Source organism: Dermochelys coriacea, chromosome 21, assembly GCF_009764565.3.
Source record: "Dermochelys coriacea isolate rDerCor1 chromosome 21, rDerCor1.pri.v4, whole genome shotgun sequence".
Taxonomy (NCBI): domain Eukaryota; kingdom Metazoa; phylum Chordata; order Testudines; family Dermochelyidae; genus Dermochelys; species Dermochelys coriacea.
Window position 1 is genome coordinate 10,167,927 of NC_050088.1, and position 15,212 is coordinate 10,183,138.

At 49.9% G+C, this 15,212-nt stretch overlaps 1 protein-coding gene across 6 annotated transcripts in view; it reads right to left on the reverse strand.

Moving 5' to 3' along the window:
* Positions 1 to 15,212, reverse strand: part of GRM4 (glutamate metabotropic receptor 4) — a 247,953-nt gene that overhangs the window by 56,999 nt on the left and 175,742 nt on the right. For all 6 annotated transcript variants that reach the window (XM_043500559.1, XM_043500562.1, XM_038380296.2 and 3 more), the window contains one exon: positions 11,228 to 11,368. In XM_043500559.1, the coding sequence (XP_043356494.1) occupies positions 11,228 to 11,368 (141 nt within the window). The remainder of the gene's footprint in view (positions 1 to 11,227; positions 11,369 to 15,212) is intronic.

Sequence of the window (15,212 nt, forward strand, 5' to 3'; positions counted from 1 at the left end):
AGGGCTCTCCTGGAAATCTGCACACTTATTTTGGTGCCTAACTGGGAGCTGAGCTCTCTTGAAAATCTGGCCCTAAGCATAATGAACTTTTGGGTTCATTGGAGCCATAAGATTCTCACTCTATTGGTTCAGATTGGGAGGGGATTTTTTTTTTTTGCAAGGGAATGAATATGACTGTGGATGGAGTCTTTTCTGGCCATGGTGATTATAGTTGAAGTAGCTTGCTGACATTCTGACTGTTGTGGCTTGTTATTATGTTTTGACCAGCAGCCCGTTTCCCCGGCTAACCCCTGCCCCGAGACAGATGATGACAGAAATGTCATTTTCGGCAGCTTGACTGCTGAGACAGACTGGAAAGCTCCTTCTCATATGAACCAGTGTGGCCAAAATCTAATTATTTTAATAGCAGGCAGAAGTTCAGTCTAATGATCTGAGTGCAAGGCTAAGAATCAGGACTCCTGGGTTCTATTCCCAGCTCTGCCACTCATCGCAAAACCTTGGCCAAGTCACTTTTACAGTTATAATTTGTTTCTATTACCATAGTGCATAGAAACCCCAGTCACGGCCCAGGACCCAGTTGTACTAGGTGCTGTCCAAACACAGAACAAAAAGACAGCCCCTGCCCCAAAGAGCTTACAAATCTCTGTGCCTCAGTTTCCCTATTCATAAAATGGGTAGAATACAGGGATGTTGCGAGGCTTCATTCATGAATAGCTGTACATTGCTTTCATTTCCTCAGAAAGAAGGGGATAGAGAAGAAGCAAAATGTTATTTAGTATGACTGAGGATCTGCCATGACTTAGATCCCAATTCAGGAAAATATTTCTGTTTGGGAACATGCTTATATGCAAAGTATATGCTTTCCTACATTGGGGACTTATTCCCCAAGCAAGAGCAATGAAGTTGGGGTAGATCTGGATTCTGTGGGCCAGATCCCCAGCTGATGTATATCAGCATCAATCTACTGAAGTCAACAGAGCTACCTGATTTCCATTAGCTGAGAACCTGGCCCTAGAGCTATAGGATTTTGATGCAAGAGCAATTGAAACACAGCAGTCTGGAGAGAGTTTCACTGGGAGATTGAGGGTTTGCTCAAACCTAAGGGAAAACCCAGGGGCATGAACCCCACACAGAACAACTCCAAAGGAAACATTTTCACAACCCTGGGAAGCAAGACCAACCAGCTCCAGGCATCCAGATTATTTATTGCCAGCTGTAAAGCGCTATTATTACCCTTCTCTGTTTATCTGGTAAACAATCCTTCTGGAGACAATTTATGTGCAGAGGGATTCAGATAATTTAAAGACGATCCCTAGGATATCTGTCCTGGCTCAGGATTTCAGCTGCCTCTGTTAATACTGTGCCCTTAAAATATCACAATGCTACATTATTATTAAGATTAAGAGATCAGCAGCTTGTGGCAACTGACAATGCAACCAGTGGGTCACTTCCTGGTGCTGGGGAATTCCCAGAGCCAATATCGCTGATGTGTTCCTTAAAGTCATGCCCATGTTTTGCATTTCATGAAGGCACAGACACTATGCAAATATCAGCGTATGCAGACAACACAAGCACCGCTAAGGGGAAGAGACAACAGGAAGGAGAGATGGCAAGATGGAGGAAGGAAAGAAGGGAAATAGAAAGGATGCAGGGTATAGGGGAAACAGATAGCCCTGCACCACAATTTGTTTCCTTTTCCTTTTGTGTTTTGTCATTAACAAAGCCTATAAACTCTTCGGGGCAAGGTTTGTCTTCTTAAAGCTTGATGCCACTCTATCACCATGCTTCATGTTCGGCATGCTGGGTGAGAACAGGTGAGGATTCCATGTCTATTAAACCAAACCAGAACTGTATTTCTATTTCCAGAGCTACTCCACTTGCAGCTTAACATTTCCAGCCATGTGCACACAGACTGACTTCATAAGAACATAAGAACGGCCATACTGGGTCAGACCAAGGATCCATCTAGCCCAGTATCCTGTCTTCCGACTGTGGCCAGAGGGAATGAACAGAACAGGTAATCATCAAGTGATCCATCCCCTGTCGCTCATTCCCAGCTTCTGGCAAACAGAGGCTAGGGACACCATTCCTGCCAATCCTGGCTAATAGCCATTGATGGACCTGTCCTCCATGAATTTATCTGGTTCTTTTTTTACCCCTGTTATGGTTTTGGCCTTCACTACATCCTCTGGCAAGGAGTTCCACAGGTTGACTGTGTGTTGTGTGAAGAAATACTTCCTTTTATTTGTTTTAAAACCTGCTGCCTATTAATTTCATTTGGTGACCTCTAGTTCTTGTGTTATGAGAAGTAGTAAACAACACTTCCTTATCTACTTTCTCTACACCAGTCATGATATTATGGACCTCAATCATATCCCCCCTTATATCTCCTCAGACTTCCCGCTGCCTCAACCAAACTCTTCCCCCCTGAAACCCATGTTCCTCTGCTTCCAGGTCCCCCGCAGGCTACAACACAGCACTTGCCACAAAAGGACCTAGATCCCTGCATGGGACCTGTAGGTGCTACTGGAATACAAATAAATAAAAAGGAAAAAGGTCCAGCCAGTGTGTGAGTGGGGGGATTTTCTTAAATGGTTCCATGCACATGCCCCAGATGCAGGGACCTGGTTTCGTAAAGCCTTGCACCATGTGTGGTCATTTCTATCTTTCTGGTTTCCACAGGTGTGAATGACAACATGTGGCACGAGACAAGGAGTCAAATGCAGCATCTACTCTGGTGGCGCTAATGCAGCCCGGCCAAGCATCTTTGACAGGAAATAAGGATACACGGTTCCTTCTGCAGCCCTTGTCAGGGACGTGCCACATCCCCAAGTGTGATATGGGGCTGCACATCTGATTTAACACCATAAACACATCATTGTTCATGGTACCTGGGGAAAGAGACATCACAGCCCTGTCAGGTCCCAGGCCGGGGAGGGGAGCAAGGGGAATTTACTACTGGGAGGGGTGGGGGATGGCCATGGCTTTCCTCCCCAGGAGGCATGATGCAAGCACCGGGCACTGGAACAGCAGCTGTGCAGAGCCATGGAGATTCATTACCTTGGACATGTCCACAAAGGGCTTGATCCTAGGGGATACTAAGTACCCTCTGTCCTCACTGAAGCCAAAAGGAGGTGCAAGGGGCTCAGCATGGCTCAGCTCCATTGTTCGTGGCCACATCAGGGGATCTCTCCCCATTTCCTTTCCCTTCATTGGGTTTCACTCTTTGGAAACCTACTCGGAGAAGCCGATTTACAGTCTCAGGGCCCAGAACCCCTTTCCCACTTGATGGCACAGCCCCAAAACCTGCTATTTGTTTATCTCCCAGATGCATTAAGGACCAGAACACTTGGCCCGGTGGATGCTGGTTCTGAGCTCTTCTGAAGACCCAGACCCACAGGGTGTAGGACCAAAGGTGAACACTTGGCTTTCACGCATCCCATAGGACAGCCAGCAGCGCACATCTCAGGACTTGCCCTCCTGACATCACACCTCCATCTCGCTAGCATGGGGACATCTCACACATGGGGCATGGTCCAAGTGAAGCCACACCGGCGTTGTATCCACCAGGAGATGTCAATAGTGGCATTGCTATCAGTGGGACATGCAAAGCCTGGGATAGAACCAGGAATCCTGAGTCCCAGCCCCCTGCTCATTCCTAAACAACACTCCCTGCCAAAGCCTGGAATAGACCATAGTACACGTGGCTCCCTGCTGCCTGCTCCCCGAGCCAGGAATAGACACCAGGTGTCCTGATGTCTAGTCCGACACCCTAAACAGTGCCTCTTACATTGCAACTTTCACCAGATGAAGACGCTGTGCAATATTCCTGCCATTTTTAGAACAAGCCCAAACACACAGTGCCTGGAGGAGAGCACTTCTGGTGTTTGAGATGATTCTTGCAAACCACCTTGATACACTCGTAATGCACAGACACAGATGATGCAGGCATCCTGTTCAGACCCAGAGAGCTGAAGGCAGATTCTGTGGTGCAGGCAAAAATGACCAGATGAAAAATAGCTCAGTAGCTGTTCCAGAGAGTGGACCCATGAGTCGGGTGAGGCTAGCTCGGTTTCATCTCATCTCATTTCACACTTGGCATCTTTTACATGCCCCTGCTGCCTTTGCAGAGACGTCAAAGCCTGGGCCTCCCTCGGTTCCTGCCTCCTAGGAGGGGAAAGAGATGTCTGTCTTACCAGCTGCAGCCAGGCTGATAGGGGGGAATCACCCTTCCGGATGCAGACAGAGCAAAACAAAGGTTATTTTGGTCAACTGGGTGCAAACAACACGTTTCTCAATTGAGCCAATTGTCAGGTCACACATCTAGGAACAAAAACGGTAGGCCATTCTCACAAGATGGGGGACTCTCTCCTGGGAAGCTGAGACTCTGAAAAAGACTTGGGGATAATCAGCTGAACATGAGCTCCCTGTGTGATGCTGTGGCTAAAAGGGTTAATGTGATCCTGGGATGCATAAACTGGCGCATCTTCAGTAGGAGTACAGAGATTATTTTACCTCTGCATTTGGTACTGGTGTGACCACTGCTGGGATAGCGCATCCAGTTCGGATGTCCACAGTTCAAGAATGATGCTGAAAAACTGGAGACGGCTCAGAGAAGAGCCACAAGACTGATTAAAGGATTAGCAAACCTGCCTTACAGTGCTAGACTCAAAGAGCTCAATCTGTTTATTTTAACAAAGAGAAGGTTAAGGGGTGACTTCATCGCATTGTCTAAGTACCTATGTGGGGAACAAATAGTATAATGGACTCTTCAGATCTAGCAGAGAAAGATCTAACCTGACCCAACCACTGGAAACTGAAGCGAGACAAATTCAGAGTGAAGAAATGTGCACATTTTTAACAGGGAGGTTTAATTAACCATTGGAGCAATGTACCAACGGTTGTGGTGGATCCATCATCAGTGGAGATTTTAAAATCAAGACTGGATGTTTTTCTAAAAGATCTGCTCTAGCTCAAACAGAAATTCATTCAGGGGACTCCTATGGCCTGTGCTATACAGAAGGTCAAAGTAGGTGATCGCAGTGGTTCTTTCTGGCCTATCATCCAGGAATTTAGGAAACCAGACCCTTGGCATAAGAGGCAGGACGGAGGTTGGGAGCAGGCCGAGCCGGGGCATTGCAGGTTGTTCTGTAGCACCCCCTACAGCTTGCTCAGCCAAAGCGTGAATGAGTTCAGAAAGGGGACAGGGCGACTGGCCTGAGAAAGGACAGGAACGGAAGGAATACGTGGTATTTCAGGGAGTCTCCGAGAGGCATATAAAGAAACTCCTACACAGGAAAAATAAAGAAAAGCTACTGGTAACTCAGGGTTCTTCAGTAATTATTACTACTCTAGGAATTATGGTAGCTCCTGCATGCCTCCACTGAGATCTGGGCCATACTGTGCTGAGCATTGTACAGACCCTGCATCAAAGGCCTGACAATGCAAGCAGCCGAGACACAGGTTGGGAGAAAAGGCACATTGTTACCTCCACTTTACAGACAGGGAACTGAGGCAGAGAGAGAGATTAAGGGGCAGATTTTCCAAAGCCCCCCGGCTCTCCTGAAAAATCCAGCCCCAAGGTCATCCATGAAGTCTGCGGCCGAGCCAGAATTGAAACACAGATCTCCCCGTCCTGTGTCTTAGCCTTGAGACCATCCTTCCTCTTGTAAGCATGCTCCCTTCCCCATGTGAGCCATTCACTGTGCACGCGTATCATCCTGGGCTACGACGGGGTGAAATACAACCAAACTGGAAACCTCCACAACTGTGAATCTGTGTAAGTTGATCTGATCACATGGATGGAGAGGGGCAAAATACCAGTGAGATTTCATGGGTATCCACTCCAAAACAGGAGCCTCTTCAAGGGAAATGGGCCCAGTTAAAAAACTGTCAGGATTTAATTGAGATGAAGATCCATTTGCACCTTGAAACAGGCAGAAATTCTAACCTTGGTGCACTTTGGTGCAACACCATCCGCCTTGCTGACCTCCCCCCCCAAAAAAAACTAACGTCCCTGAATCATAAAACAGCTGTGGGCAAAACCACGCATTTTCCAAAATTTCACATCCCCTCCCCCGCACCTCAATCAACATTTTCAGCACCACCCAGCACAGACCGCCCTGTGCAGGGTGGGCTGGTAGAGACAGACTCACTCCCTGCCCTGCTGGGTTCCCCTGTGGCATGGCACTCCAAGAGTTAAGATAGTTTCCCTTTGGGACTCAAGGTGAGCTTGCAGATGTCCTGAAATCTCTCCTTGTCTCAGTCCGAGAGCCCAGCTGTTATCTGTCTTCCCCCAGCACCAGGCAAGCAGTAAATCTCTCCAATCCTTCAGTAAACATGTCACTTCCTTGAGCCTCCAACCGTCACCTCAACGGCAGGGCTGTCAACAAGACAGATTCCCTATTTGCCTTGTTTACTGCTTTCATCCCTAGCTGGCCAGGGCTACAAATGCAGATGGTCACATGAGAAGGGGAGGTCAGGGTGGTGGTTGAGTGCCAGAGTCCTTTGTGGTCAGGGACAGGAAGGGACCCAGGCTGGGATGCACACCACTGGTTGGAACAGCCCAGCTCCAAAAGACGATGGGGCCCAATTCTCCCCTCACGCCTGTGTCACTTTCACACTGGAGTCACTCCTGCTTTACAGCAGTGCAAGGCAGAGGAGAATCCCTGCAAACGCACACCTTGCCTCCTAGAGGTGCAAGGAGCGCCCTTGGCTTCCATTCTGCTGGGGCTTCCTGGGCCCTTCAAGAGCCCCGTCCTCATAGCACAGTGGGGAGAGCAGGCTCATACCGAACAAGCACCAGATGCATTTGGACTCCCCTGTAATGCCCATGGGCCTGCAGTCCATACCAGGGCAGCACACAATCAGATACTGATATCTAGACTAGGCTTCAGACTGCCCATGGGCAGGGGCCATGTCTGCCTCTATTCTGCACCGTGCTGACACATTCCCCCTGCCAGCCATGTTTCCCTGGCTCTGTCTGCAGCAGAGGAAACTGAAGCACGGAAAGTAACATTTTCTAAAGTGTTTAAGTGACTTAGGAACGTCTATCCCAGTGCATGCTGGGCTCCAAGCAGTCAGGCACTAGCCTGGCACGGAACGGTCCCAAGTTCAGCTCCCTTCTCTGCCACAGACTACTTCCAAGTGTGACCTTGGGCCAATCATTTCGCTTCCTTGTGCCTCAGTTTTCTATCTGTGCCCCGGGGATAGCAGCCCTGCTCTGTTTTACAGGGGTGTCAGAAGGATAAACACATTAAAGACTGTGAGATGCTCAGATAGGAAGGTGACGGAGTCAGATAAGTATCTTAGAAATCTACCCTTCCTTTAGCCCCCAACAGCCAAACATGATCAATTGGGCAAAGGGCTCTTGAGTCCTCCTCCACAAACCCATGGGCCGTAGGCCAGGGCCAGACCAGCAAGAGGGTGCTTTCCCTCTAGCCAGCAAGCAGAGGAAGTGGCAAAGCACAGGCAGGGAAGACATGCCTCTCTCTGTGACTTTCCTGTGATGTGCCCACACACAAACACGGATGCAAAATGACGGATTCCCTGGTGCTCGCCACCTTTTGCCTCCAGCACCAATCAAAATATTTCACTACATAAAACTATTTAGACTCATGGGGAAATGCAGTGAAACGTTGTTGTTAGAGGGGGGAAAAAAGAAACCCCGGAGATGCTGGCTGCCATGAAAATGATACTGAGTCCTGGAGCCAGGGGCACAGAAAGTGACTGGAGCCCTTTATCTCCAGTCTGTCACCCCGACTCATGCTTCTTCTCAGACGCCCCATTGCAGCCGCATTCACAGTGGTTCAGAGTACTTGCTAGGGGGCAGGGAGCTAGACTGCGTGTGCTACCTGAATGCCAGAATCTGCAGCAAGCAAAGTGGCCCCCAGCATGGGGCCAGATACTCAGTAGGTGTGAATCAGTGCGGTTCCCTCACCACTGCCGGTTTATGCCAGCTGTGGATCTGGCCCGAGAGGAAGCATTAATGCTAACCCAGCGCAGGGCCATCTTAGGCGTGCGGCTGGAATCAGTTTGAGGGTACATTGGAGAGAGGGTGAGATCATTGCTTGGGGCCACAGAGCGTAGGCGGACAAGGTGGCTGTGATTCTCAGTGGCCCCCAGGCTCCTTCACACACACCCTGGCAGTGTGAAGGGCACTTGGAGGGAGCGTAAATGTAATTTATACCAGATGTAAGGCCCCTTTGTGCTGCCGGAGCAGCATAAAGGAGCCTTGGTGTAAATGGGAATCAGACTCTTGCAGCACTGTAAGTCAGAGAGAGAGGGATGGGGAAAGGCAGGACCAGCAGACACATAGCGAGTGGGTTCATACTCAGCTGTTGTAAAGGGATGAACCCTGTGGCGCTATACCAGTTGACACCAGCAGGGAAAGCGGCCAGCCAGCTCTCAGGAGAGGTGAGTGCTGATGAAGTTCCCTTACCCCAGCCCTGCAGAGAATGTTTGCCCACCTGCTGCGGGCACGTGTCTCCGCCCAGACCCACCTGTAGGCAGGAGTACAGGCTCCGTGCTCCATTCAGCCCTTGTTCTCTCTACCGAGGCTGCTGTCGAGCTAGACAGATAGTGCCAGTTGTGAGGGCGGCTTTTAGCTCTGGCCCTGCAGCGATGGGCACGTAGTAAATGCACGTACTCAGATAAACCACAGTACTGCCCTTCATCCAGCAGCGTCTGTGCTGAGAGCTCCCAGCTCGTTTCACCAAACAGCTTACGGAAGCATCACTAAACCAAATTCCAGCCTGGGGGTGGGGGGTGAAGTGTTTCCTGCCCTATCTCCAGTCCCCTTTGCAACGTGCATGAACATGAACATGCTGCCAGAATGTGAATGGTCGACACGGTGCTATCGATCAAGGCACGACCTCATTGGGCAAGTCATACAGGAAATTAGCTGCTTACACCAAAGGACTACAGGCAATCACAGCCATTCACAGGCAGAAGGAGGGGTCACCCAGTCACCGGTTGCAGCTTGGGCTCTCAAGCCTTATATGGGTTTCAGAGCCCAAGCCACAACATCCATACTGCTAATGTTAGCACTCTAGCGCAAGCCCCACTACCACAACTCGGTATACCGCCCTGTCAAGACGCAGTGTAGACATGGCTTCGCTGAGTCTGGGGTTGAACTTGAGCAGCTAACCCAAGTTAAATACTGAGTTGCTGTGACTTCACTCCTGTTTTAACTTCAGTGTTAGCCAATGTGGGTTAAGTATGTGCCTTTTATTTGCAGGGCGGACACACACTGAATGGTGGTGGATCTGTGCTCCCAGAAAACAGCGCTAAGCACTTCATTGGCTCTAGGTGGAAGAGGCAGAGGGGACACGGGGATGATGAGAAAAACAGTGCACAGCAGAGAGAGATGGAATGAGAATGAAGGCACGCACATTTCAGAGGGTGTGAGGGGGTATGCAAACAAGTGCATGTGCAAACATCTGAGTGTGTGTGCATTAAAGCATGGCTGGGTGTGCACTCACATACATGCAGATGAGTGTGATTTGTACAGTGGTTACAGCAGATCTGTATGTGGCACATAGAGGCTACAGCATATGGAGGACACCATGAGCGCCATGTGTAGGTGCATATGAGCGTGAGACTATGCTCACAGTCACGCCCAGTGCACCGCCGAGCTGACAGTTTTCGAAAGAGCCCCATGTCTGTCTGATCTGGGTTGCTCGCCTGGACAGTTTTCAATGCATGGTCTACTTGAAAGACACGATGCAACTCACGCTGTGGCTTTCCCAGCTGCGCGTAAAGCATTAAACACTGAACAGGAGCAGAGGGGGCTGGGAGAGATTCCTGGCTGTCAGCTCCCATTTCAGAGGAGAATCAAAGGCAGCTCCACACCAATAGGGAGCAGAACCATGCAGATCTGAGAGACTGGAAGAGGAAACCAAAAGGAAACATTTTTAAAGCCGCTCCAAGTAGTATGAATGTCTTGAATATTTTCTCTCATCATCTCGCGGGCTGGAGGCACATTTCCATGGTGCTGCCTGCCTACCCGGCACAACTCTCTAATCTGTCTGAATGCATTTTTTAAATAAACCATTTTAAACGTGTTTTCTCAAGGTAATAACGAAGAAGACACCAACGACTCAGAGAGGATCTGTGCAGATGAGTCTGGCTGATGCTGCAGTGGTGTAACAGAAACTTACGAGCAAACAAGAGGAAGAATTAGTGCAAAGGGAAATTAATGCCTAAGGGAAGGGCTGTTTGGGGGGAAGGGGACCTTGAGGAGAGAGCAGAAAGGCTCCCAAGGAAGGAGAGGGGATCTGGAAAAGGAGCTCTAGGGATGTGATTAGTTAAGTGCAATCTATGCTATTTTACTGCTCATGGGAGATGCAGGATTCCACAGCTTCCCCATCCAGCAGACAACATATCCCAGTCCCGTCATGCCACAACCCCTGCTATTCCTGTCCTGAGCCCCCACTGCCCTGCCAACATACCTCAGTCCTGACCAGCAGCCCTCCCTGCTATTCCAGCCTCACACCTTCCACCCTCCTCTGCCAATGCACATGGCTTACAACCCATATAATACATGCCTGCTTCTCCAGTGTCTACCTCCCAGACAGTCCTCCCCATGTACCCTAATCCTGACGGCAGTACCTCCTCACTAGCCACATCCTTCGTTCCAGCCCAGCTCTGCTAGTGCACCCTAAACTTGATCTACAACACCCCTGCTATTCCAGCCCTGGGCTCCCCATACAGCTCTGCCAATGCACCTCAGTCCCCACCTACAGCACCCCCGGATATTGAAACACTAGACCCCCCCCACACACCCCTCTGCCACATCACCTCTTTCCAACCCTATCCTTCTGATCGTCTCTGTAGGGTAGAGATCGTGAGAAGCTGAGCCCAACTGCACTAGTAAGGGTGCAGTTCATGATATGCACAAATGCCCACAGAGTTGTATGGGTCATAGGATGGCAATCTAGGCCCTGTTGCATGAGCCCCATTTGACCCCAGATGTCCAGGGCTGTCTCATCTCCTCTTACCCAGCAGAGTGACCCATGAACACCAATGATAAACCCCACTGGGCTTCTTCCTGCTGCTCCTGTTATCTTAGCAGGCTGCTCCCATGTAGTTTCACCTTCCCTCCCTCCTGGGACACCACAGCGCCCCTTGTTACCCGGTCACAAAGGGCCCCCTTCTCCCCTTCCTTCCGGCGCTGGCCTTATGGGGCTTTGCTCCAAACCCCTCCCGCTCCCACCCCGCCTCTTACTTGTGCATTTCTTGATGTTGGTGCCCTTCTTCAGCGCATGCCGACTCAGCTTGCAGTGGAAGTTGTCCTCCCAGAACTCAGCAAACCAGATGTTCCGCCGGTTATTGTCCAGGGTCCGGCTGGAGAAGTATCGGTCGAAACCTGCCAAGGGAACAGGAGAGGGAAGCGTGAGATCCTAGAGCCAGCTGGAACAGGCACAGCTGGGTCTGAAACAGGCTGGAGAGGGAAGAGGCAAATGGGTGAAGGGACCATTCCAGGCAACAACAAAGATCCAGTGGGCAGAAAGTGACAGAGTGGCTAGGGAGAGGTGTCATTGCAGGCTACAGTGGGAGATGAAAGCCCTCAGCAGCCCCTCCCATCTCTGCATTCTGCAAATCTGGACCCAAGGGTTGCGTGCACTGGGGTAATATTTAGGCCATTTGGCCAACTTGTAGCTTAGAATGAGGGAAAGGAACTGGGACCAGCTGGGACGGGCTCTGGGAAGGGAGGATTCTGGGCCGGTTGATATGAAATGGACTTTGGAGGCTTTGCCATGTTTTACACCAGCCAAGGATCTGGCCCTCTTGAGTATAATCCTGAGAGGAGAAGACCTGGACTTGGATATTTCACAGAATCACAGAAATCCCGTCTGTAAGGGACCTCAGGAGGTCATCTAGCCCATCACCCTGAGCTGAGGCTGGGCCAAGTAAACCTAGACCACCCCGACAGGTGTTTGTCCAACCTGTTCTTAAAACCCCCCAATGACAGGGATTCCACAACCTCCCTACGTCACCTGTTCCGGTGTTGAACTATCCTTAGACTTCAAAAGGTTTTCCTAATATCTACCTTCAATCTCCCTTGCTGCAAACTGAGCCCATTGCTTCTTGTTCTACCCTGAGCGGACATGGAGAACAGTTGCTCACCTTCCTCTTTACAACAACCTTTTACTTAGAAGGCCTGTTATCAGGCCCCTCCTCAGCTTTCTCTTCGCTAGACTAAACTTGCCCCTGGTCTTTCCTCCTATGTCACGTTTTCTAAACCTCTTACTTTTGTTGCTCTCCTCTGGACTCTCTCCAATTTGACTACAGTTTCTTCAAGTGTGGTGTCCAAAACTGGACACAGTACTCTAGCTGAGACCTCACCAGTGCTGAGCAGAGAAAAATGATTACCTCACATGTCTTCCCTATGCCACTCCTGTTAACTGACCCCAGAATGACATTTGCTGTAGCATCACATGGCTGACTCAGTCATTTAGTTCTTCACTGCAGCCCACAGACGTTTTTCTGCAGTACTGCTGTCAAGCCATTTATTCCCCCTTTTGTATCTGGGGATTTGAATTTTTTTTCCTTCCTAATTGTACTACTTTGCACTTGTCTGTCTTGAATTTCATCTCGTTGATTTTAGACCCATCCTCCAATTTACCAAGACCATTGTGAAGTCTAATCCCTGTCCTCCACAGTGCTTGCAACCCCTCCCAGTTTGTGTCATCCGCAAATTTAATAAGCGGACTCTTCATTCCCTCATCCAAGTCATTAAGGAAACTGAATGGTATTAGACACAAGACAGACCCCTATGGGACCCCATTAGATAGATTCTCCCAGTTTGACAGCAAACCATTGATAACTATTCTTTGAATTTGATCTTTCAACCAGTTGTGCACCCACCTTATGGTAATTTCATCTAGAACATATTTCCCTCATTTGCTTATAAATGCAACAGCATATATAACCCACAACACTTCATACATCCCCAGTGGGCAAGATAAGGTTACTGCGAGCAGCTTGACACAAAGTCTTCCAGAAAACAAAAAAAACAAAAAAACCCCAGGAGTGTACTGGCCCAGTACATGCAATTGTGTCTCCTTGAACAGCTGCAGTGACTCTGCAGCTTATTATCTCACAATTAAGTTTATTTCCCCCACACTCCAATCCCAAACCTGGCCCTTTTATGCAACTGCAGCTCTTGGAATGGATTCTGGGTACAACCACATGGGAGAAAAACCTGTACTAGACCCTCTGCCCTTCCCCGGAATGGGCCATGAGAATAGCATCTGCCAAGGCCCCATCCACCAATGGGAGCCATTGGTATTAATACATAGGGTCAGATTCTGATGTCCCCTTATGCAGGCCCAGAGAGAATTGTTGAGGTCCCACGGCTTATGGGGGAAGGATTCCAGGAGCCTGCAAAGGGAATGCAACCCCATACCATGCCCCCACAGAGCCCATGGCAGGAGGACTACCTCCACTGAGGATCCCGAGGGGATGTGGGAGGCAGGAGAGAGGTAAGGGAGGACCTGGGGCAGAAGTCAACCCCTCCATGGATCAGCTAGAGGGCTGCTGTTCTGTTTCTTCTCCCCTCCCAGCCCCACAACCTGGTGGCTTACACTGTGCATTAAAATGGTTTCCCCCAATGCATGGGATGCTGGGGACAGAATGTAGGTAGACGCTCAGTCGGCTTTTGTTACAGTCCCTTGCAAGAGGCAAGAGCCAAGATAAAGGAGGGTTGAGAGAAAGCCCAGAAGAGGCTGGGAACAGCAGGTAATTAGGCAAGGCAGTGGTGGAACAGAATTCAATGCAACGAGGTGCAAGGCACGGCATGCTGGAAGGAACAATGTGAACCATCGCTACACAGTGATGGGGTCTGAATTACCTGTAACCTCTCAGGGAAAAAAAAATCCAGGTGCCATTGTGGAGGGGTCTGCTCTCTGCTTTGAAAAGCCAGCAAGAAGCATTCAAGGCACCAAGAACAACACGGGAAAGATGAAGGCATTATAGAAACGGACAGTACCATTCTCCCACTAAATGCCATGGGGCAACTCCCCAGCGGGTGCAAACTGGCACAGCTCTCACCATCAGCAGAGCTACACCGATTTACACCGGTCGAAGATCCGTTCAGTCATGTAGTTAGTTGTGCTGACTTTCTCTCAAAGGAGAGGGCAAGGATGATTAAAGGCATCCGAGTGGGAGAGCGCAAAGGGCGTCTGAAGCGGGAAAGAGGAAAAATATGACAAAAGACAAGCACGATGGACGGGCTGAAAATAACGCAGCGCACAGAGAAGGCTAATCAGGCTCCTGTTTCGCTGATTTCCCCAAGGGCCCCGTGACAGATGTTTCAAGTGCTCAGCACCAGCAGCTGGGGCAGATGTTGGACAGAGCTTGGCACACTCTCTGCTCGGTGGAAAAGCTGGTCCGGATGGTGGGTTCTGCACATGTCGAAGTTTGCTGGCCCTGCTGTCCATTCTCACATGCCCAGATCTGCATGCTCAGATCTCACAAAGGCAGAGCAGTGTCAGTGTCGCCATTTTACAGACGGGATAAATGAGGCACCGTAAGGAGACGCAATTGGCCCATGGTCACACGGCGAGTTGACAGCAGCAATAGAACCCAGGTCTTCTAATTCCCAGCCCTCAACCTTACCCACCACCCCTGGCAGCCTCCTATTTGTCACGCCGGAGTACGTCTCCACAGCTGCTGGGAGGGCACTTCTCAGCGCAGGCAGACATACACACATAATATGGCCACGGCAGCACAACTCAAGTAGCCACCTGAGCACAACCCCAGTGATACGAGTCCGGTCCTGGCTCTCTGCCTCCCTTTTCCCTTCCCTTTTCACCTGCCTTTGAAACATGAGGTCCAGGGAAAGGCACTGTCTTAGAATCATAGACTATCAGGGTTGGAAGGGACCTCAGGAGGTCATCTAGTCCAACCCCCTGCTCAAAGCAGGACCAATCCCCAACTAAATCATCCCAGCCAGGGCTTTGTCAAGCCTGACCTTAAAAATTGGTTAGTCTCTAAGGTACCACAAGTACTCCTTTTCTTTTTGCAAATATAGACTAACACGGCTGCTACTCTGAAACCTAAGGAATCTTGTCACCGCAGTGCCCATGTGACTCCCCCAATGTCAGTGGGAGTCGTTTCGTTTGTGCAGAGAGACAGATACTGATCCTTGGACCACACGTCAAAATGCAGGTCCCTGGGGTAGCATCTGCCCCCAGGTTCCGATTCAA